Raw genomic sequence first — 22505 nt, 5'->3', positions numbered from 1 at the left:
CACACTCAGTTAGGCTCTGACACTTCCCAGGAGGAGCAGGCGTGGTGATTTTGATCCACCAAGGCCAGCTTTGCTGAATAGAAGCACTACAAAGAGAGGCACAAGCCTTGCTTCTTTCTTTGGCATCTCTTTCTGGCCTGAAAAGTACCATCTCCTCCCCTGCCTGAGTTTTGCTGTTGTTCTGTGCTTAAGCAGGGTCTGTCTTTTAATGGCGTAATCAGAGTAGGGGGGGGCGTCTTCATCCATCCATCCATCCATCCTCTGGCCCTTCGTGCAGTCCCACTGTTTGGAGCACTAACCTGAGCTGTAGGATATTTAAGGCTAATTTTGAAGTGAAAGTTGGAAGGCAGCCCCCAATCTTCCCCCTTGCGTTGCAGGGTGCAGATGGTTGCTGTAGGCATCTCTTCTGGGCAAGCATTTCTGCTTTGCACAGGTAAATATTTGCTGGGCTAGAGAGACAGGGAGAGGAATTGATGCTCTCACTGTAAGGTCAAGGTTTTTGCTGGAGAGAGAGGACATCAGCCCTCCAGGCATGCTCTGAGAACACACTGCAGATCCAGCTCTGCAGGCAAGATGTGCAAGGGCATGTCCCATTTGTGACTTGCCACCAACCCCAAGTCTCCAGCCAGCATGGAACGATCAGCACATAAATGGTTGTGTGAATGCCTGGTGATGAAAAATGGAGGCACCTCAGGGACTTTATTGAAAGCCTGCATGTTTTCCCTTCCTGCCATCTGCACCAGCTCCCCAAGGGCTCAGAGAGCTGAGTCTGCAAGCTCGTTTGCTCCCTTACGTGCTGTTTAGGCAATTGGGCAGGCCTAGTGAGGCTCTTGGGGACATCCTCCCCATCTGAGGAACATCCCCACCACCAGGGTGCTGCCATGGCACTGATGCCTGGTGGAAACACAGCCAACGTGTCTCCAGAAGCCTTGGGAAGGGACTGGAGTCCACCTCGCTTTATAGGACCTGGGTTGTCTGCAGGGCTAAAAGGGGTAAAAACTTACTTTTGGTCGCTGCTGTCAGCTGACCTGGCTCTGATGCACTCATGTAAGCGGGCAGCATATTCACATCTGTGCTGTTTGCTTTAACATGTCAAATAGCTGATATTTGTGCAAGGTTTCCCTGGCTCCTCCCTCCCTCCCCTTCTCTTCTGTCTCTATAAAATAATACTGCTATAATCCAGTTTGACTCAGCAGGATCCCTTTCACGCTGGCTAATCCCCATATATAGGCATCAGTTCAGGGAGGTGCACCAGAACGCTGCAATATTTTCCCTAACATTTTGTTTAACCAGGATGACATTATTCAGACAAATTAATTCCTCCAAGATGTAAACTTGTTCTGACTGAGTGCTGCAGCAGCTTCCCTGAGAGCAACAAACCATGATCTGACATCTTAACAGCTCTCCACACGGTCAGGGGGAGTCTTACATAAAAGATCTTCAGCTGTGCATATCTGCAAGGTGCAGCTGCCCATTTCTGTAGACAGGCTTCTTTGCTATCAGGTTTTGGTGAAAAAATATTTATTTTTAAGAAGTGAGTGGGATCCAAAGCACAAGACATTTTGGAAAATATCCTGGCATATGAAAAGAGAGGGTAGAGACTACCCTACTCTGAAATCCTTGCCAAAGATTTGTAAAATTACTTAATGTCACTCTTCTTCCATTGTATGTTGAGTTCATCTTGCATGTCCAAGCTAGCGTGTTCCTACACGGGGTTTATAAAGCTCAGATGCATGTGCAGCTGATACATCAGCTTATGTGCCAAAGGGTAGCGCCTGTAGAAACAGGAGAGGAAAATGTAACCGGCCCTTCACAAGTCTGCCGAACAAAGGAACTCCTGGAGTGCTTCATGGGGAGGAGGTCCCAGCATGGGAAAGTGGCCCTATGGTGCTGCTTTTACTCTCTATGGGGTATATATGGGGAGGTGAGCAACCTTATGCCCTTCTGTGACACCAGCTATTTGGGGTGGCGTGGCCAAGATGCTAGAGCTGCATTCAACCCTGAGGTTTTCTGTCCATATTCCCTCAAGATGTCTTCCTGGTGCTTGGGTTACCTCTTGTATTCTGTATTGTCTGGGCTTTGGGAGCCAGCTGGGAAATGGCTTTTTCCTCTGCCTGCCCAGAGCATCATTATGTCCATTCAGGTGCCTACCAGTCCTTCCCCTCAGTGTTTCCCTTAGCTCCTAGATCCATAATCGAGCAGGTCTGTGTGCTGGCCTCAAGCGTGCCAAAACTGCTGGCAGTGCCCTAAAACAGGAGGAAAGACATGAGAAATCTGGTTAACTTAAAGTAGCTGGGGCTAAGCTATGCAAACAGTCGTGGGTCTGTATCACCCAGCTCTTGCTCCTACCCTGAATTCTTTTGCTGCCTTATGTCTGTCTTTTGCTCAGCTTGAGTTGCTTCCCTGTGCCTCAGTTTTACCTCCCTGAGAAGTGGGTTGATGTTAATCGTTTGTCCATTGAGACTTGCATGGAGCGACTTCAGAGAGCTTAGCTGACTGGATGGCCATGTTCCTGGGGTGCTGGGAGCTTCTCCTAGCTGGATTTCTCTTCTACACCTTACCATCTCCTAGGCTAGCCAGAACAGCATGCGGAAATCACATTCTCTTCTCTGCAAGCAGTGTATTATTGACAGAGGGCATCGCTAGAGGCTTCTAGTACTCACTAAGTACCTTAATGTAATATCACCATTAATTCAAACTGAATTAAGGTTACAGCAAATAAGTGTAATATCCAAAAGGCACTGAATAATTAAAAATATTTATAAAGTTGCAGCTTACAGAAATGGAGTTACAGATGCATAAAACTACCTTATACTTAGATTAGTTTCAGAGGTTCCCCTCGCTCTGTTTCAGCTGCAGCAGATGCTTCCCAGTTTCTTCTACAGGGATCTTTTGCATCTCTTTGTCCTGGTTCTGTTTGTGAAAGGTCTGGCATTGGGAATGCACCTTCTTTTATACTTCAGTTTTGTCTTTTGGGGGGATAGTCAGTCTCCAAGCTCTCTCCATGCCTAGTGATCTTGAGTTGTTCTTGCAGAAGTAGGCTTGACCAATAGCTTTGAAAATGTTGTCACTCAGACATACCTAAATGGAACTATCACCTACACAATAGTAACCGGTCAGCTCGTTGCTTTCCACGGGCTTGTCAGTGATTAGCAATTTTTTTTTGCCTGTAGTAAGGTGAAAAACTTTTTCCTCCTGTTGAAGCAATTCTTAAATCTTTCTGCAAAATCTTTTGTACACTGAAGTTTTTATTTCAAATAGACATGTGGAGTAACTACCATGCATTATACAAACCCCGAAATGCCATTAAATCACACAGCTCATTAACGGCTTCTCCTTAAGACTCCCTTTGGTAACCAGGCAGCCTGGGATAAACCATCTGTCCCCAAATCATGTCTTTGGAACCAGTGTGTGACTGTCCCTGCAAGAGAAACCTTGTGAAAAAGCATGGCTGAAATAGGTTTCTAGCATGGTACAGCAGAGCTGTTATGTCTGATAGTACTTGATGCTTATCTGTAATCCATTATTAGCAACAAAGAAAAAACAATAACTGCTGATAAAACTAGTGGATTAGTAAGATGTCAGCAGTGCAATGGAGGGGTACAGCCAGCTAAAGATGACTTCCAGCGTTGTGGCAAAAAGGGCTGATACCAGCCTTCACAAGAAGACTAAGTTGCAGAGTTGTTTGATATCAAGTTCAGTGTTGGTGAGAGGAGTGGAATCCCCTGTCTAGGTGTCTGTCCATCTCTTAGAAGGACACTGAAAGACTGAAGAAGGTGGAGAAAAGAGCCAAATGTTGGAGAAAAAAATACTTTAAAGTGAGATCAGTTTAATTTTGCAGAGGAGGTGTGATATAATGTATAAGGCAAAGCACTGGCTAATGCAGAAACTTTTATAGTGGCGAAAGGCAGAACAATGGCGGAAGCAGTAGCCAAACACACTCACAGTAGAAATGAGACAAATACTTTAACAGTATGACTGGTTACTGTTGGAACAAAAGGCTGGTAAGCGATAAGTTTTCATCTCTTGATGTCTTCAGACTGGGCCTGGACACTGTCATGGAAGTCCTCATTTAGTCAAACCTGTAAAGCACTAAATATTGTAAGTGGATCAGTTGCCAGTGATTCTGCACCGAAACAATGCTGTGATAGCGCCAAGGACCTCACAAACTGTGGTTTTAGGGTAGAAAGGGTAGTGCCTTGTTTTGTTTTCTTTTTGTCACGTTCTCAAAAGAGAGCAGGGAGCCCAGGCATGGTGGGAAGATGGGAAGCATGCACATGGTATGCTGGCAAGGTCCCTGCGTCCCATACATGGCACTAGTTAACATGTTCCTCCTGTTAGACTGCTGCCATGGCAGGTCCAGATGTCAGTAACTCCAGCCGATACCACTGAAGAATGATGATTTGTGGCTGCTGGAGATTTGTCTGCCTTTGTTCAAGGAGCAGAAGAAAAGCACTTAGAGGTGGTCAGCCATTTAGGTCAGAAGAGGTGAAAGCTGGTGTTTTCAAAAATTGGCCTTCTTTCTAGCCATCTTGTGGTTTGTCTTCTCCGTGAGAGACTATAGGCTGCTTTGTTTTTGTTTTTCCAAGATGCTGAACATAACCCAACTCAAGCTGCAGGCATGGAGCGTCTTTAAGAAAAGGAGGTTTGAATTAACCACCCTAAAATATAGAACACCCCATCCCTGAGGACACTTTGCAGTGTGGACTGTGAGTGAGTGGTACTTAAAAGGAGGGTTGTACCCAAAGTGAATTAATTCACACATCAGGCCCTGAAAAGATCAGCTCTACACCCAGCTGTAGTCCTAAGAATGCCAGGCAAACAGGCAAGTTTAAAGTGCGTGGAAGCAGGAGAATTAAATTGGAAAGACAGGTCTCCAGTATCCAGGCAGTATTTTCTCACCAGCAGATCACGAAGAACTTTCCAAAGCCTGGTAAGAACAAGGATATATGGGGTCAGATGAACCCTGGAGTGAGTGCCTGGTTTTCAGTCACGCATTCCAGATCTCAGCTCAAATATTTTTGTGTTGGGTTTCTTTCAGAAAAGTACAGAAAGACCCTGGAGCCAGAAATACTGTATAAAACACGCAGGATAATTAGCAACCTCCTGGAAACATGTGCAACTTTAATAAAATTTAAACTCCAGTTCCTTCCCACAGGTGGAGTCCAGCAGTACTGTAGGCAATACGCACAATTTAGCTATTTATATGCCTCTTCATCTAAAAATGTGAGTGTTAAAACATATGTAGGTAAAGCAAATGGAAAGCTTAAACTTGCCTGCGTGCCATGCTCATTTGAACTTGCTGCATTAGCTTTGCAAAAAAACTGGATCGCTGCTGAGCAGCGTATTCAAGCACAGATTTTGCAAAGAGAAATGTCTTCACCTACAGACCTGGCTTCTTAAAAAGCCCTATGACTTTGCAGCTCCAGAAGATATTGACTTTCTTTGCCAACCACAAAGGGGAATAAATGACTCTGGGAGGGCTCAAGTAATTATACAAAGTGCCTGGATCAACTTTTCCGTGGGGATCCTGTAGCTACTGGTCTGATGACTTAATAATGTGCTTCTGAAATGGCTGCTTTCCATTGCTGTTCCTCTCTGGGGCCAGATTTCCAGCAACACTCCTTAGCTGCCCTTGCAGAACTGGCAGGAGGATGCTTGCTGGACTCGCACTGCATGCGAAGGAGCCAACGTTAACTTTTCCATAGGAAAACTTACAGGTAGGGCAGAGTTGGGCTGTGTTGCCCCAGCGGCAAACCCGGAAAAAGAGGATGACTCAAAGTCCTAGATCACTTCCTTGCTCCCCACCCTTCACTGCCACTCCCTGTCCCTCTGTCCTTCTCCCTCCTCTCTCTGGAAGCTGGTGTGGCAGTGCGTGTGGGGAGGGACCGCTTGGCACAATATGGTGCCAGCAACAAAATGTCCCTTTCATTAGGAGACCGCCAGCACTTGTCCATATTGCCTGTGTTAGATGGATCCATCAAGTACATGAGCTACATTTTATTACCAGACTGTCTTGTCCCTTTGCACCTGGATCTGGTCCATAGAGCCTGATGAAGAATGGCCCTTCCTTCTGTTGTTCCTAGTAGGTCCATTAAATCAGTAGCTATGGGAACATGTGGGCCATACCGGTTTTACTTTGCGTGAGCTGCTTGGCAAAAGGTGAAGGTCAGATTCCTTGAAGTGTTTGGATGGTCTTGCTGGGGACACAGCAGTTTCTGGTCTTCAGAAAGGAAAGTTGGAAGTAACTTGTATTAGGAGGGAGATGAGCAATTCAGCAGTTACATTAATGAGACACAACCATTGGTGCAGGTGATGTCAGACCTTTTAAAATAGTGTGTGAAGCACCAGAGCGTGGTCTTTTCCACTGTTATGGAAAGAAGATCCCCATAACAGAGTAGAACAGTTACAGAACAGAGCGATCCTGAAATAATGTTATTTTTCCCCCTATATTCCATAACCACTGTGACTTCAGCCCAAGAGTCTATACACTAAGAGGACACTATCAACTGGAGAATGGGCATGTTAGACATGTTATATAATATCTATTATACATTCAGTGTGTTTATATAAATGGACATTTCTTATGTAACTGTGTCACTAGGCAAACAGTGAGGTTGGACAAGTTGGTTTATCCTTCCGTTGCTGTTCTGCTTTGCTTGTTGATTCTCAAGCACTGTCACAGGACTGAGGAGTTTGTGTTACTGCTGTCTGTACACAAGTGAATCTCTCCTTTTCAAAAGCTCCATTCACATTTGAATTTTGCTGGGTTTTTTTCTCTCAACTGTTGTTTCTTTTTTAAAATGTAATATTTGGCTGAAAGCCTTCGGTGTTGCTTTTACAAACTCGGGAGTAATCTGGTTAGTATATATTAGGGACTGACAGTTAGTTGACTAGCACAGTGTTCAGTGGCTGTGCTTTTCAACTTTAAATAACATCCAGGGCAGCCTCCTCAAGTGATGTAAAAGACCTGGTAAAGAAATGCCAGCTGTCGGCTTGATTTTTGGTCTGGTCTGCTCTGACATAAACCTTCCCGACAGCTCAGACTAGTGTCCTTCATATTCCAAATTAATCCAAAATTTTTTGTGGTGAAGAAAGGGAAAGAAATGACTTTAGAGTAAAGGTTTCCTACTCTAAACATCCTTGACTAACCCTGCCGACACCAGAGAATTGCCAACTACTCAGACGTGCCTATCTGCTCTTGATGGCAACTCTGAGCCCAAGACATTTTTATTTGCATTCCAATGGTTTTGCCATCCAACCTCTCTGTATCCAAGTCTCCATGTTGTCTGTCCAAAATAAGAAAACTTCTTTTTCACAAGGAGCCTTGATTTTTATTTTTTTTTTAGTTTGAGAGCAAAAGAATAGTGCCAAGAGGTTAAATCAACTAGGTAGGCAATTGTGTTGCAAGGAATCTTCTGCCCAACAGTCCCCCCACAGTGTCTTGAACACAAGAGTAGCCCAAAGCTTCTGGTTTACTTTTCGCATATGGTTCCAGGAAGGATCTGATCTATGCTGTGGGTATCAGTTTGTAAGGTTAGAAGGCATAATGTATCATCCTTTTTTCCCCAACTATATGTTGAGCTGAGTTCTAGCAGAGGTGCCTTTGGGGGTGGGCTGGAAGTGCAGAGGGGCTGATGTAAATCTCTCTCTCTCTGTATCTTTCTGTGGATGAGACCATCTCATAGTGGAGGAAAGAAGGCGATGGATGGGTTCTCAGGGTGGAACACCAATCTCCAGATAAAGCAGATGGATTTTCACTTTTTTTCATCTCTTGACTTCTTTGGGAAGTTCTCTTACCTGTGCCACACCTTGTCTGGATTATTCTTACATAGCTGTCTCCATTTTTCCTTTCTGTATCCCTTCCTTCTTTGTCACTTTTACCTCAGCAGGTGGCTCAAACTTGCTTCTCCAGACTAGGAACCTGAAGCAAGCATCCAGGTCATCTAAATGAAAAGAATAGGGATGTCATTACATCTAAAAATAATCCTAGTACTTGCTAGGTCATATATTTGGCCCTGGACTTACTCAGCAGCCTGCATTTATTTCCAATTAGAGTCTGACTCTAGATAGAAGAATAGGTGTTGCTCCAGGGGATAACTCACTTCAAGTATCTGAAGAAATCCTGGAACCACCTCACCACCACCCCTTCCCCTCCCTCCCAAGAAAAAAAAGAAGGAACATTCCTGGTCTTGGTATAGAGGGGAAAGAGTGTAGATACATAGTTCTTACCTTAGATTGACTCACTAAATTTTGCTTTCTGTTATTCTTGACAGTGGCCAGTGTTCTTCCAAAGTCTTTAAAATACGCATTTTTCAGCCCTTGTATTCCAGACACAGATAAGTCTCCCGTTGCCTTAAAGGCTCCAACATGTTCTCCTCACATCAGGGACTTAAATGCGTTTGGCAACTCTTTAAGAAACGCATCAGGGATTTGGGAGAATCATATTCTCACTGTCAGTTTAGGTAGCAGCAGCATCCAAGTGCTGTGAGTTTGGGGGTTTTTTCCAAGCTTTATACTGGATTATATTATCTATTAAAAGCAGCTATTTTTATGCTGAACTGTTGCCATGACCTGTATTTCACAACTTGCACGTATACACTGAAAAATTATCTTGCACTCAAAAGGTGTTTCAGTCAAAGCTCTGTGAAATTCTGTGCAAAATCTCATTACCTTCTTGCTTTTTTTTTTTGTTTGGGTCGGTTTGGGGAGTTTATTTCTTGGTAGTTTTAGGTGCCAACTTTGGTGTTCATAATAGATGTGACTTCTGTCGGAACATCACAGGCCTCCCAATAGCTTCCTAAACCCACTCCACAGATAATGTGAAGCGCAGAGGTGGAAAAGAATTAATGAAAGTCTTAGAGTCACTGGTGACCCCAAGGACAGAAGCTGGACATCTTTAATTTCCAGTGCTCTGCCACTAGAAAACTTGACTTTCTCTTGTGACTTCTATGAGAGATTCAGGAGAAGCTTTGCATTCTCTTTGCTTGAGCAATTTAGATGGTGAGGGGGAGCTGTTAAACTAATACTCAGCTGAAATATTTTATCTTTGGTAGCTATTAGAAGCAACTTAGAGATGCCTTTATCTGTGACCTGAAATAATCAGGGGAAAATGGGTTGTGTGCCTTTCCTTGTGGCTTAGAGAGATGAGTTGTTGGGGCTTTTATTCTTGGAGTGAAGGGAAAGGATTCTGCCTTTTTTGGTACAAATTTTAGAAGTACCCAGACTCTCAGGTAGTACCTCTGTCTTTTCCCTTGGTTTATCTAGGAAATGTCTAGGATGCATAAAATACCAGCTTTAAATGGGTTGTAGTTAAAAGGCTAGTGGTGTTGAATCTGTAATCAAAAGAAGCTGATCTTTGCTCGATGCTAGTTTATTGACAGAGTTTCCAATTAAAATTTGATTTCCATGTTAATCAACAAGATTCCATTTTCTTGATGGATTTTTGTCACAAATTCTTGCACTGCTCCGTCAGTCCTTCAGGAGAAGCATGGCAGGCGAGAATTCATTTCTAATGCAAAAATACCAAGAAAGAGAAGGGTGAGGGGAACTATAAATAACCACTGAAATGTCACAGAGTCAGTCATTTTTTCCTCTGCAAGTCAGTTTTAGCAGTTAAGGTCAAGATAACATTTCCATGTCAATGGTCAGTTACATCAAAATTCTAAAACAGGAAGATTGAATGGAATTTTGGAATTATTTTTTTTTGTATTCTGCCCAGATTTGACCAATTTATAGTCTCTTTGGTCTGCCAGCTATGAGTTTCAGTGTTATTTTGGTTAAGCTCTTTGCCAGAGTGGCAAGCTTGGATTGGAGCATCAGGTTTATTAAAGGCTATGAAATTAAATTCTCTACCAAAAGAAAAAAAGCCCACGTCTTGCCGATAGTCACTTCTTTGTATTTCCTTTGATGCGGTTCAGTTTGACTTGAATTCTAGCGTAACAATTTGCTACATGATCTTGTTTTGTTTTCACAAAGTTCTAATCAGTTTAAACTGCAAGCGGTTTGAAATGCCTCTCTAACAACTTCCTCAGCGTTGCTAATTAAGCTTGAAATCTCTGTGTTGTCCACAGTTGTATCTAAACAAGGAGCAGAGTGTATCTGCTCACTGCCACATCTCCCAGCTGCATGTAATTCTGCTGCCCGTGCAGAAAGTAATCGCAGCAGGACAGATCCTTCGGTCCTTATTTAGGCAAAACTCCCAGGGTGGCATACAAGGTCAGGCACATCATGTGTTGAGGGAATAGATGGATTTGATGGTGAGAACGTGTAAGGCAAGTGGTACGGCATCCATAGTGCAAAGATGGGAAGCGCTTGGGCACAGGGAACAGCTTTGCTTTATCCCCCAGAGACCTTTGTACCACAGAGCCCCGAGTTATGATTACAGTTTGTAGGTGCTCTTACTTGACCTGCAGGTGTTAATAATGGGTAAAAACGCAGTCTATCAAAACCTGCAATGTATTCCCCCTGTCCCTTAGGAGCAAAGCTAATAGAATATCATAGTTTTTAAAATTACCAAGGTTTACTTCAGTGGAAAAAGAGTCCTAACAAATCCTCAAACCTATCTTTCTGTAACTGGCAAAGCTGGCAGATGATTTATCTCTAGGTAGTGACCCCAGTGGTACAAAGTAATAGTAATCTTGCGAGGCATGGCTGCCGTTGTGCGACGGGGTCCAGGGATTTCAGCGGTAGCTCTGTGCCAGTTCGCCTGAGCTGCACAATCCTTGAACAAACTGTTTACCTCTGGTATTTTTGGGAGGGATTTTGAGGGATTTCCTTCAAATTAGAAATCTTTGAAAATCAGCATCTTGCGCCAGGCATTGTATTACGCAACAGTTTGGAACAAGGGCTGAAGGTCTGTTCGCGAGCTCAGGATCTCCTTGGATTGAAGAAATCGGAGATGGAAACTGTCTTATCAGATCATCCCTCCCTGCCAATGCAGGCTTGTCCCCTGTGCTCCACTGGTGCTGCTGTGCTTTACAGATGCTCATCCTTCCAGCTCTCCAAGAGCCTGCCCCAGCTTAATGGTTGGATGTTTTCTGGACCAGATGCAGTCCTGGTGTAGTGTGACTGACCACACGGTTATACTGGGGTTTGTACCTGGTGCGTGGTGTGCTCAGCAGTCCTAACAGCAAGCAAGAGCTGTGCTCACCAGCGTGCACAATGCACTGTTTCAATTTTGTAGGGAATGTGCAGCTTCTCTTTTCTGGCAGTAGACAAGGTGTGAGAAGGTTTGGAAATGCAGCTTCACTAGAATGAAAATTACTGAAGAAACGGGAGCTGTGATTATAAGATATCTAACAATGTCCTTTTAGATAGTAATTGCTGAGGATGCTTTCAATTGCTGAGCTTACTGTAGTATTGCATGTGACTATAATTTTTGTTGAAATAAAAGTCATCAGCATAGACTTTTTTATTCTCCATGCTTTTTTAAAGTCAACTGTAAGTTAGAAGCATTTCTCGGGTATTAAAATACTTTTATTTACTCTTGCAAATTGCTGTAGCCACATTGGAGTACTCTAACAGCTCAGATGCTGTTCCCCAGTACTGCACCTCCCAAAATCAGACCTTGTTGACTTTTGAGGTGTGTGCAATTGTTACAGATTTAAAAAAAATGAGTTTTTGCTGTTAAAAATACTTTGTTTCCATCAAGTAACCATTTGGGCACACAAACTATTTCAAGTATTTATCAAACATAACAGCATCGAGTTTCTCACCGGAATGTGTAACTTTTACAGCCATTTTATGTACAGGCAAACTGAGGCACGGAGCGTGGGAGTGCTTTGATAGTTACTTGGTTGAAGTGCCAGAAGTAAGGCATTTTATCTTCCAGCCCACCAGTTTAGAGAACGAATCCTTCATTTGTTACATTCGTAAGCAGCGCTCTTTTAAAGTGACAAAGATCTCAGTGTTGTCAGAGCGAGGAATGTACAGAAGACGAGTAGCTGTGAGTGCCAGACTGTAGTTAAGTAATTTCCAACATCAGGCTTCTTGTGGATTTTTAGCTGGAAGGAGTCAGTGTGATTGTGGTTGGACATTGAGCCTAACGCAGAGCAGACCGTTTAACCCTGATGTTCCTTCATCGCTCTCAACTCGGTGGTACTAAAAATGGACATGAGTCTGTCTTAAACTGGCACTGTGCAACAAAGTCGTCACCCTGTCCCTGCCTGTGCTATTCCAAACATTAATTATGTTTGCCATTAAAAACATATACCCTTCTCCAGGTAGTATGGCCAGCTGGTGAGCCTGCCGGATCCAGCAGCCTTGTCTAGGTTCCTCTCCAGCCTTTGGTATGCTCAGAAAATGGCAAAGCCATCCCTTGGCCTTCACTTGATAAGACAGCTATTTTAAGGTGCAAAATGGAGCTACTTCCTCCTCTCGCTGTAGAGCATATTTTGACATCTGTGTATCATTTGTGAAGCATTTCTCAAGCCCTCTTCCCTTTTCATCATGGCCTTTTTGTTACTGCACATTTGTGGACTCAATTGCATGTCGTTGTCACCTTTGCTACTGATGCAAGCTGTAAAATACATCCAGTCTTTCCCTGACAGTTACAGGGTGAGGGGAAGGGACTGCTTCACCCTCTGTGCTGGGAGGACTCTGCCAGATTCACCTCCAGCAGCTCTGAGTCCAAAAATACAAAGCTGAATTCAGTTTTCCTGACAAGAAAAGCAGATTCCAGCAGAGGGGAAGCATGCCAGCTGTGGTATTGCTACTGTGCTGGGAAAGCCACTAAAAACCGAGTCGAATGGAAGAACTATTTGAAAGCCACTGAATACAGCAACCTCAGGGGCCCGAGTCTACACTATACAGCTGGTAGCTGTATGCCCAGCTCAGACCCACATCATGCTGGTAATGTTGCAGGGTTGCCATTGTCATTTATTTCAGTATTTTCCCTCCCCTCTCCCAGCAAAACAAGCTATACCAGCTAAAGAGCACCCTCGCTGCTTACCACGGTGTCTGAATTGGGGAGTCTAGCCAGGATATTTTGGGCTGTCAGGGGTCACATCTCTTGCCCTAACACACTGACATAGCTATGGCAGAGTGGCATGAATGTCAGAGAATTGGCCAAGATGCTTCCCCAGGGCTCCCCCCTCGCTGGACTTAGCCTTCTGAGAGTAGCAGGAAGGGAAGGAGAGTGTCACCCACTGCTAGTAATGTGTCCAGCTGGTCAAACTAAGAAAGATTAACTCACACATGTCCAAATTCTCTCCTCAAGTATGGAGGAAGGAATTTTATGCTGGCCATTAGTGAATTAAATGTTGTGTTTGCCAAGATTTTCCCATCTGTGGAGATAGCAGTTGGGGATAGCTGGGGATTTTGGGGGGGAAATTGGGTCTTGATTTTCCTGTTCTAGAAATAATGCCAAAAAAAAGGTTTTGAAAGTGTTGAAATTACATCTTGACACTTAACTCCTCCACTAATATCTGCTTTATATTTAATTTATAATCCAACTATATATTTGCAGACCCAAAACCTAAATGAAACCATTTGAAATTATTTGAAGTGCAGTGTTTCAATTGACCTTGATCTAATTTGGGGTTTATAAATTCACCAGACTTCTTGAGATTAAAGTGTTCTGTCTTCACTTAAGCATGGAAACATTTTCAAGCCTTAAAAATTATCCCACAATGGGGAAAATGTCTCCTGCTCTGCTCTCCTCGCAGTCTGAGGAAATGAAGGACGGAGTCACAAGATTTAAAGCAATTCACTTACCGCACTTTACTAAGTTACAGTTCAACTACAGTAGTTGACCATGTGCCTGTTTTTAGCACAACAGTCACTTTTGATTCCCGCAGCTAATACCATCTCTTCTGCGCAGTCACTCCAAAAAATGTGTTTCTTCTGCAGTGCTCGTAGAAAGTGAGTTCATGTGCCTGTGCCTGAGTTGCCAATGTAATTTGTTCTAGCAACTTCCCTATCCTCTCCCAGTAAAATAAGCTATACCGTGCTCATGTCCCTGTGCGTGAGCTCTCCTCTGCTGTTCAGAGTGCAGGAGAGATTACTTATGTTCATTAGAGCTCTGGGTGAATTGTCAATACATAAGAAGCAATGATTAATCTCTGTGTGCCTTTTCTTCTGCATTCATTGTGGGAGGGTCCTTGTGCTGAACTATATTGTGAGTTACTGCTGTCACCCAAAATTTGGTTATGAGGGGCTATAATCTATGGCATTAGGGAAGCAGGATGAGCTGCAGCCCATGGGCTGTCACTGCAGCTCTGTTCCCCAAAGCTGTTTGCCAGCTTTTAATCAGGGATGTGAAGTTTTCAGGAAGGGATTCAAACACTTCCCACTTCCAGTCTTCAATGGCTCTTGCACCCCAGAAGTCTCTCCAGCAGTTTGGATTTTCACTTTGTGTCCCATGTTTAAACCCAACATCTGCAGAGCAGTTCCCTTTTGGCTTTCTGTGGTTTCTGAAGGGCCAAGTATTGCTATGGGGAGGCCTTCAAACAACTGTCAGATGCTTGTTCCCACTTTGTTGCTGATTGTGCTGTACAAGTTTGTCTCCTAGTTTTTACTTGCAAGTTGATGCTTTATGCCCTCGTCATTTTGGTTCTTTGCTTGTGTTTTACTGTGTATTTGTTATTTTTCTTACTGGTATATTAAGGTGCATTATACTCTCCAGGTGAGATTCTCTTTCTTTGCCATGAATAACCAGTTCTGCCCTTGAGACGTGGACCCAGACTTAGCCTTTAGCATTGGGCCAACCTTCTATTCAGCAGTGGATGGTTCCTTCGCCATCCTTTTCAAACCCAAAATATTAGTTATATTTGGAGACACAGGTGTCTCCAAAAAAGGAGGAGACACTTCCTACCTCTTACCCAAAAATATATGAAAAGGATGGTAAACTTTCCCCTCAGCCAATGCTGTATTTGTAGTCTATACTCTTATGGCATTAATTTTACCACAAGCCCTGAGATCTGATGTTTCCTTCCTGGTTCTTATCTTCCTTCTCTGCACATTGCTTTGGCCCTCTGTGTAGCTCATCGGATGCACTCGGTTCTACTTGTTGATTACAGAGAGGGCTGGCAATGGCAGCTTGGGAGAAAAGAACAACAACAGGGCTGTTAAGGGTTTGGGTTTTTTTTTTTTTCCTTCATCTTGTTTGGCTTTCTGAAGGTCTGAAAGCTTCAGGAGGTGCTAGGAGAGTTAGTTAAACTGTGAAAGACAGCAAAATCAGGAAGCCAAACTTATAATCCTACAGGGATGCTATTCCCATAATGTGCAGAAATACCTTTGTGCACGTTCTTAGCTGCTGGGGCAGCACTTAGGCATGTGGGATAACCTGATTAGAGAATCAAAGAAAACCCTGTTAGCTCCACGGGCCATATCCTGCCTTACAGCAACCTGATGTCAAATGGGTGTGAATCAAGGAAGCTTTCCCTTTGGCATCTTCTGGTAACACCTTGAAGAGAAGGGTCTGAGCCAGGGTTCTAGCAAGGAAAGAGGCTTAAGCAAATATACTCCCAGACAGGGAGTGATCTGGAGTCTGAAACTAATGACTTTGTTTTTCCTCACTGGTACAGACTTGGAAGGATAAAAAGAATAAATTTCTCAGGTCTGATTTTCAGGTTGTAGAGAAGGTTTAATCAGGAGTTGGTTAATTTAAAATGCTTGTCTTGCTTGGCTATGAGAATGTCAGAGCTGAGATTTTGGAGCAGAAGACATGTTTTCTGAAGTGTGATTACCTGCCCTCCTGGTCACTGCAAAACTCCCACCAAAGTCAGCGTTAATGTGAGATGTCAGACAAGATGATTCTAATGATCCCTTGCTGTCTTAAACTCTGTGTGTCTGAAAAGAGCGAGTAGGAGTTGTATCAGATCCGTAGTGAGAGCATTTCCAGGCTACGCTGTTTGGTGTTAAATCCCTTTGCAGGGCGGGTTGCAGCTGCAGGTTTCTGCTCTGTTCACATAGGCTGTGGTAGCAGATCAGGGCAACTGCTGAGCAGATCAGCCCCCAATGTGGAGGTAAGTTGTGAAACTCCCAACCATGTTGTGGGTCCTCAATGTTTATCAGAATTCAAAAAGTGATTGGGAAAGTTCATGAGAGAAACATCCGCTTGAGGCTAAGTATGGAGAAGCCGAGCTTTGTCTCAGGAAGTCCCTAAGCCAGAAATTGCTAGAGGCTGGCAGCATATCCTAAGGAATTGCTGTGTTTTGCTTGCCCTGCTCTCATACTTTGGCCTCTGTTGTTGGGAACTGTTGGAAATGAAGCAAGTAGCGACTTGGTGAGGCAAATGCTCCATACCTGCGCATATTCAGAAGATGTCATAGCAAATGCCTTACGAGCAGCACAATCTTCCATCAGTATCTGCAGGTATGCTGCATTCCTTCCTTGGCAATATAGAGAACAGCATGGATGCAGACTGAGATGTGATCTACTTATGCAAAGCAAAATGGTAAATTTGCCAGGTTATTTCTCCAAGGAGAAAATTATTGACCTTGCTTTTTCTGGCATACCAGCTACTGTTATAATGATGATGATGGTGACAGCAACCAGACAGAAAGGCCAGCAATAATTCTTTCCTGCCCATTATTACAAGGCATAAAGCAAAATCCCGTCTGAAACCAACGCTAGTCTGGCTGTGCTCTCTTAACAAATGTGTGAGGCAGTTCTCATATGGATTGAAATTCAGGATTTTTAATATCAACCTTTCCAAAAACAATCCTTTTGATCTTCTGATGTGAACTTGTGTATTTCTATGTTTGTATCTTACCAGTGATTTGCAGCCCAGAGATAATGTCCGGTAGCAAACATGTGAGCATAGAAGTAACCTCTCTGAGCTCCTGGGTGATTCATCTCCTGACAGTACATTTTGTCTGCACATGTAAGGGCTGGATCTTGCCCCTGAGAATATTGGCTCAAAGAAGCAATAACAATGCGGTCAGTCAAAGCACTACTTTCCCTGGGAATTTTGTTGCATGAAGAAGCAGAAGAACTTCAGCCTTCCTGTGTTTGTCAACATGATCTGCCTTCTAGCGGCTTTTTGTATTTCTGTCCTATTAGATTTCTTCTTTCCTTTTCTTCCCCCTCCTTATTTCTATTTTAATCATAATCAATACTGTAATTGTAGACTTTCTACTTCATCCAAGACGCAGACATCTGTTGATAACATTATTTGATAACTCCAGATGCATCAAGCAAGAGTAGTGAGTGAGTTCATTTTACCAAAGTTCAGTGAAATGACCCAAATCATTGCCACAGATTTATTGTTTCCATCTGTCTGTGTGGGTTGCATCCTCCATTCACGGCACATGTCTTTAAGGTGCTTGGTTTGAAAGGGTAAGCAAAACTGTTGGTGTTTTGATAACTGACTGCAAGAGTGAGTGAGGACTGAAATGAGATTAATCATTCACTGGACCCCACTTGAAAGGGGGGGGGGGGGGGCAGGGGGTTGGCTCCAGCGATTCAGGAGCAGGCCAGTATGTAGAACCTGTGTGGCAAGGATCATGCCCTTAGAGCTGGCATTTCACAGTCATTATCTCAAATATCATGGGCCAGAGATAACTGAACAGTTTGTCATCCTGAACTCTTGTCCTTGTGATGCTCTCATTGCAGACACTGCTTTGTTCTCTCCCCAGACTTAACAGTAGTCTCTGTGGTGGGAGAGGAAGACCAAGATTTTTGTTAGAAGGCAGATAAAGATCCTTTATGGGAGATGTTATTAGCAGAGCACTTAAGGTGGTCTCTGTGTAGCCCCAGGAGTCTGACCTTTGGCTTTGCACTGCACACTGTGGAGGTAGTCTCTAATCAGCTCAGGCATAAAAAGTCATTTAGACTGGGCAGTCTGGAGGCAAAAACCCAGGAGTGCAAGCTGCATAACTCCCTCCTGTGCTCTTGTCTACAGAAGCTGCAATGTCTCAGACCCACCTGATGCGTCACCTCTGAGCATTTATCAGAGCTGCTGAGAGAAGCCTCTGGTTTGTGTTCTCACACTATGCTAAAGACTTGACCCAGGCTCTATGCTGTTATGGTACTCTTTGTTGACTGTACTGTGCTTGTCTAGAAGAAGTGAAAACAAAGTACCTAAAGCTTCTAAGTAGATCATCAGCAGCCTCCAACCCAACTGACCTTTGTAAATGTCCTGCTGAGATGGTGCTCTCATCTATTGTGTATGTTTTGTTTGCAGAACACGCTGGAGCAATGCAGCGTCTGTGCAAAGCCCATCATGGAAAGGATCCTCCGAGCCACTGGGAAGGCCTACCATCCCCACTGCTTCACCTGCGTGATGTGCCATCGCAGTCTGGATGGGATCCCCTTCACTGTGGATGCTGGTGGGAACATCCACTGCATCGAGGATTTCCATAAGTATGACCCAAGCTGCTCTCAGTGGCTTTGCTTATTGTCTTTTTTGTCCCTAAAAATCCTCCTTTTTAATTCTGAGTGTCCAAAAAGATCTGAACCCTTCCACTCCTCACTGCCACTTCTTCCCAGGGCTCTTCAACAGTAGACGGAGCTTTGCTCCAAGCAGGCACACCATGGCATGCAAGATTAATTGGTTAGGGGCTGGTGCTGCTTAATCTCAATTTTGCTTAGATCTGAATTTATGGATAACCTTTGTGTTCCCCTGTTTTAAAAGCTCTGTGTTCCCCCCTGCCTTCCCCTGCACTCAGCATGTGCATGTTTCTCCTCGCTGCCTGTACCTGCACTTCCACATTGGCATCTCCGCCCATCTTTCACCGAGCAATTAAGAGAAGTCCTGTACTGTTGCACTCTGCAGGTGTTTGCTTACTGACTAGAGGGATCTAGGTGTCCACAGGATGCTCACAGCTCCTCTTCTTTCTGGTTGCTAATTAGCTTTTTAAAACTGCTAAAAATACAGCCCAGGTAATAATTTATAGTGCAACTGCTATTTAAAGTAAGTTGAAAGGTATAGTTGCAAGTAGTTTCTGTCACTGCCATGCTACCACCCCCATCATCACAACTAATCCAGGGAAGACAGGTAGATGTAATCAGAGCAGAAATGTTTCCCCTGTATGGAAAAGACAGACACATTACACCCCTCAATTAAAAGAGGAAATCAATACTGACAAATGTGAGTTTACATCTTAACCATTTATCTCTTAATTTCTAAGGGGGTAGACTTAATTAGAGCCTCGTGACATCAGTGTGTGGGCTTGAAAGCTCAAAGAAGCAGGCTGACTTGACAGAAAGGGAGGCAGCCACGATCAGCTGGCATGTTAAAATCCAACGTGAGGATGTTCCCTGTAGCTCAGAGAGGCTGGGTTAATTGGCAGCTGCTGTGTTGCTTTCCTTTTCTGTGCCAGCAGTTGTGTGTAAGGTAAAATTTGGTCCTGAGCACAGGCCCAACAGAAGGCTTACATACCACTCAGGCTCCTGAAAGGTTTCCCTCGCACCCACTTATGATTTGGAGACTGCTCCTTCTGCAAGCCAAGGGCTCGTGTGCCTTCAGGAGGAAAGTCGGGAGCAAGAGCTGATGTCCCATGCTGAAGTCCTTTGGCAGCAACTGGATCTGGACTTCAGGGCTCTCAGAGTGGGTAGTGGGAGGCTGTCAATCCAAGGAAAGGACACAAAATTGTTGAGTGAAAGACTGAGGGGAAGATGATGGGAATAGCGTGAGACCTAATATGACACTCAGAATATCTTTGACCAACCACGCATCTAGCCAGCCCAGTTTTAATTCAAAGAATCATTGAATAGTTTGGGTTGGAAGGGACCTTTAAAGATCATTTAGCCCAACACCCCTGCAGTTGATCAGGGATGACACATTCTCCTGGTCTGGAGGTCAAGTGCTCTACATCTTGTACATCCTCTTGATAACAAAGCTGTACCTGATGCTCACACCGTTGCTTAGCTATGCCCTGAGCTTAGGCCCCGCAGTAGCATGTCCGTATCCCCTGAAATCAGCAGGAGTCATCTCTGGGTCCTGGGAGTTAATATTTGGCTCATAATGAATTACCCACAGCGGTCTGGACAGTTGAAGTATTCTTAAGCACCACGTTTTGAGCTAAATGGCACAAGAAAGCGCCTGCATGAAGCAGCATATAATTAACTGCGATTACAGCTCCGGTCATATCGTGATCCATTTAAGTTACTTTTCAGAGCGCTCACTATAGCCACTGTTTAATTTATTTTTTTGTTAGATCGCAGCTACACAGACATCTTTCATCTGCTGCCAGTGAAATTAATATTTTCTTTATTCTTAGTACAGATAGATTTTTTTTTTCTTTTCTAAGCTAGTTAATTCTGAGGTGGTTCACATGACAGGCTGGGTGGCAGAGTCAATCTTTCTTAGGCGTTTCAGAAGAGAAGGGCCTTTGATCTCCTTGTGTTCTGATGTTTGCCATAAGCATTGCCCTCTGTTGCTCCATGGCCCGTGACCCTGGCTCACGTTACATGGCAGCAGATTCTGTAGGTGTAAGTTTCTTTTTTTGTGAGCAGAATTTGCAGCCAGGGAATTGGTACCCATAGGTTTTGAACCAAAACAACAAATAATGGTTCATCACAGGCTAAATGTTCTCAAGCATCCCTATCTGCCTAGGAGCAGAGATGGCCGCTTCTCATTGACAACTGGGGGGGGGGGGGGGGGGCAGGGGGCAAAACCAGAGCTTATACGGAACATATATGAATTAGCCAGAAGGGCATATGGTGGGCAATATAAGGGAAAAAAGAAAGGTCTGTGCTCCTTTTGATCTCTGAGCTGACCCTGATTCAAGCCAGTCCCTTCATGCAGTGAGTGATTGTAACTATACAACTCTGACTCAGGTGGACTGTGGAAGAGAGAGCATTGGTTTCTCTACACCCAGACCTGTTCCCTTTTAAGCCTGGGCAATCCACTAATGGTTAACTGAGAGCTGGTTTTAGCTAGAAAACGCAGCTAGTCAGAATTGCCCTGATGCTTCTTGTTTGAGAGCAAGCATAGCCCAGAATGAGCTCCTGCGTATGTAAGCGGGAAAGGTGGCTCAGAAGTTTAAAATGGATGGGATGAACCTCAACAAATGAGTGTAGTGTAAGGCAAATCTTTTTACTGTCCCTATTAAGGCTTTCTACCTATTTGTTCCAATCGCCAAATTTTAATATTTTGGGGTTTGGTTTGGGTTTTTTTTTGTTTTTTTGGTTTTTTTTAAGAGATGCTCTTGAAGCAGATCCTGGTCATCTTTCTAACCTTAGAATTTGCATGGACTTTCTTAGAGTTAGGCTGGGGGTTGAGTCTGAGGGTTGTGGCAGTGCATAGGTGTCATGATCGTGGTTCATTCAGTAGGTACTTTAGGTGTTAATTAGGGTAAGCAGAATATGCTTTGCTGTCTGTCAGATATTCTTGAAGTCCTCTTCTCTAATAGTCTGTAAAATGCTCTTTAATATCCTGCAAGCCTGAAATTGCATTGTAAGACTAAAGTGCTCTTTCCTGTCTTCTTTCCAAGGAGGCAGCTGTGCAAAGCTACAAACTGACATGTGTGTGTGTACAAATGCATGTTTATGGCTTGTTGGTGCAGTTAACAAAAACTTTTGCTCTGAGTTTGAGGATGACTGGGACCATCTCTTCTTTCTTCAGGAAATTTGCGCCGAGATGTTCAGTGTGTAAGGAGCCCATCATGCCAGCCCCGGGACAAGAGGAGACTGTACGCATTGTCGCCTTGGATCGTGACTTCCATGTCCAGTGCTACCGATGTGAGGTTAGTATTCTAATCACGTGAAGGACAGAAAGCAAAGGTGGTCTTAATTTCATCACCGCCTCATGTTATACATGCGACAGGCGTAGCCTATTGTAACACTGACTCTACAATCAAATTACTTCATTGACTTCAGCATACAAGGAATTTTTCCTCATTTATATCAGCACAAATGAGAAGAAAATCAGGTCCCTTGTTTATAACAGGTTCATTAGGAGAGCAAGAGAATGTGACTCAGGTAATTAGGGCTTAATATTTTGAGAACTTCATAAATTATAGCTTGGACACAAACATTGCTCATGTTTATGTTCTTAAAATGAAAGCTAATGCGTGTTAGAATTTGAGCAAGATTGTACAGGAAACTCAACATATGGCTCTGGGTTAAAGAATTTTAATGGACACATAAACATGATCATTCTTGGTTTGTGCAATACTTTTTCTGCTACTTTCCTGTTCAGTTTCATTACGCACTTCATATAATTTTGATGGTAAGAATCTGAAGACAGAGAAGAAAAATCACCTTAAAGCAATTAACATGTGGGAACAGCTGTGTTAGGGAACCTTCACGAATTCTTCAATGCAAGTGTTACTTGTTGGATAATACATCAGCCAGATGGCAGGGTAAGAAAATGAGACCAAATGTATTTCTTATCGCAGTTGCAGGTTTTAATAACTTTAACTGGAAAGAAGGATGGACTGAGGCTTAAAGGTCTAGGTTTGAGGCATCCGGTTCACTTCTCGATATGACCTTGGCTTCCAGGGTACATATCAGCCCATTACTTAGGCCCAGTTTTTTTAAAGACACTGAGGCATTCCTACACTGGTTTTTTAGAGTCTAATTCATCATACAGCATGTCCCTGTGCTGGCTGCTG

General features: G+C 43.7%; 1 protein-coding gene across 15 annotated transcripts in view; it reads left to right on the top strand.

Annotated features, from left to right (window-relative positions):
- Positions 1 to 22505, top strand: part of LPP (LIM domain containing preferred translocation partner in lipoma) — a 344459-nt gene that overhangs the window by 307873 nt on the left and 14081 nt on the right. For all 15 annotated transcript variants that reach the window (XM_054834703.1, XM_054834699.1, XM_054834691.1 and 12 more), the window contains 2 exons: positions 18131 to 18309; positions 21515 to 21635. In XM_054834703.1, the coding sequence (XP_054690678.1) occupies positions 18131 to 18309; positions 21515 to 21635 (300 nt within the window). The remainder of the gene's footprint in view (positions 1 to 18130; positions 18310 to 21514; positions 21636 to 22505) is intronic.

This window comes from Grus americana, chromosome 9, assembly GCF_028858705.1.
Source record: "Grus americana isolate bGruAme1 chromosome 9, bGruAme1.mat, whole genome shotgun sequence".
In the NCBI taxonomy this organism is placed as follows: domain Eukaryota; kingdom Metazoa; phylum Chordata; class Aves; order Gruiformes; family Gruidae; genus Grus; species Grus americana.
Note: the sequence above shows the minus strand (reverse complement) of the source record. Positions and strands in the feature narration are given on the sequence as shown.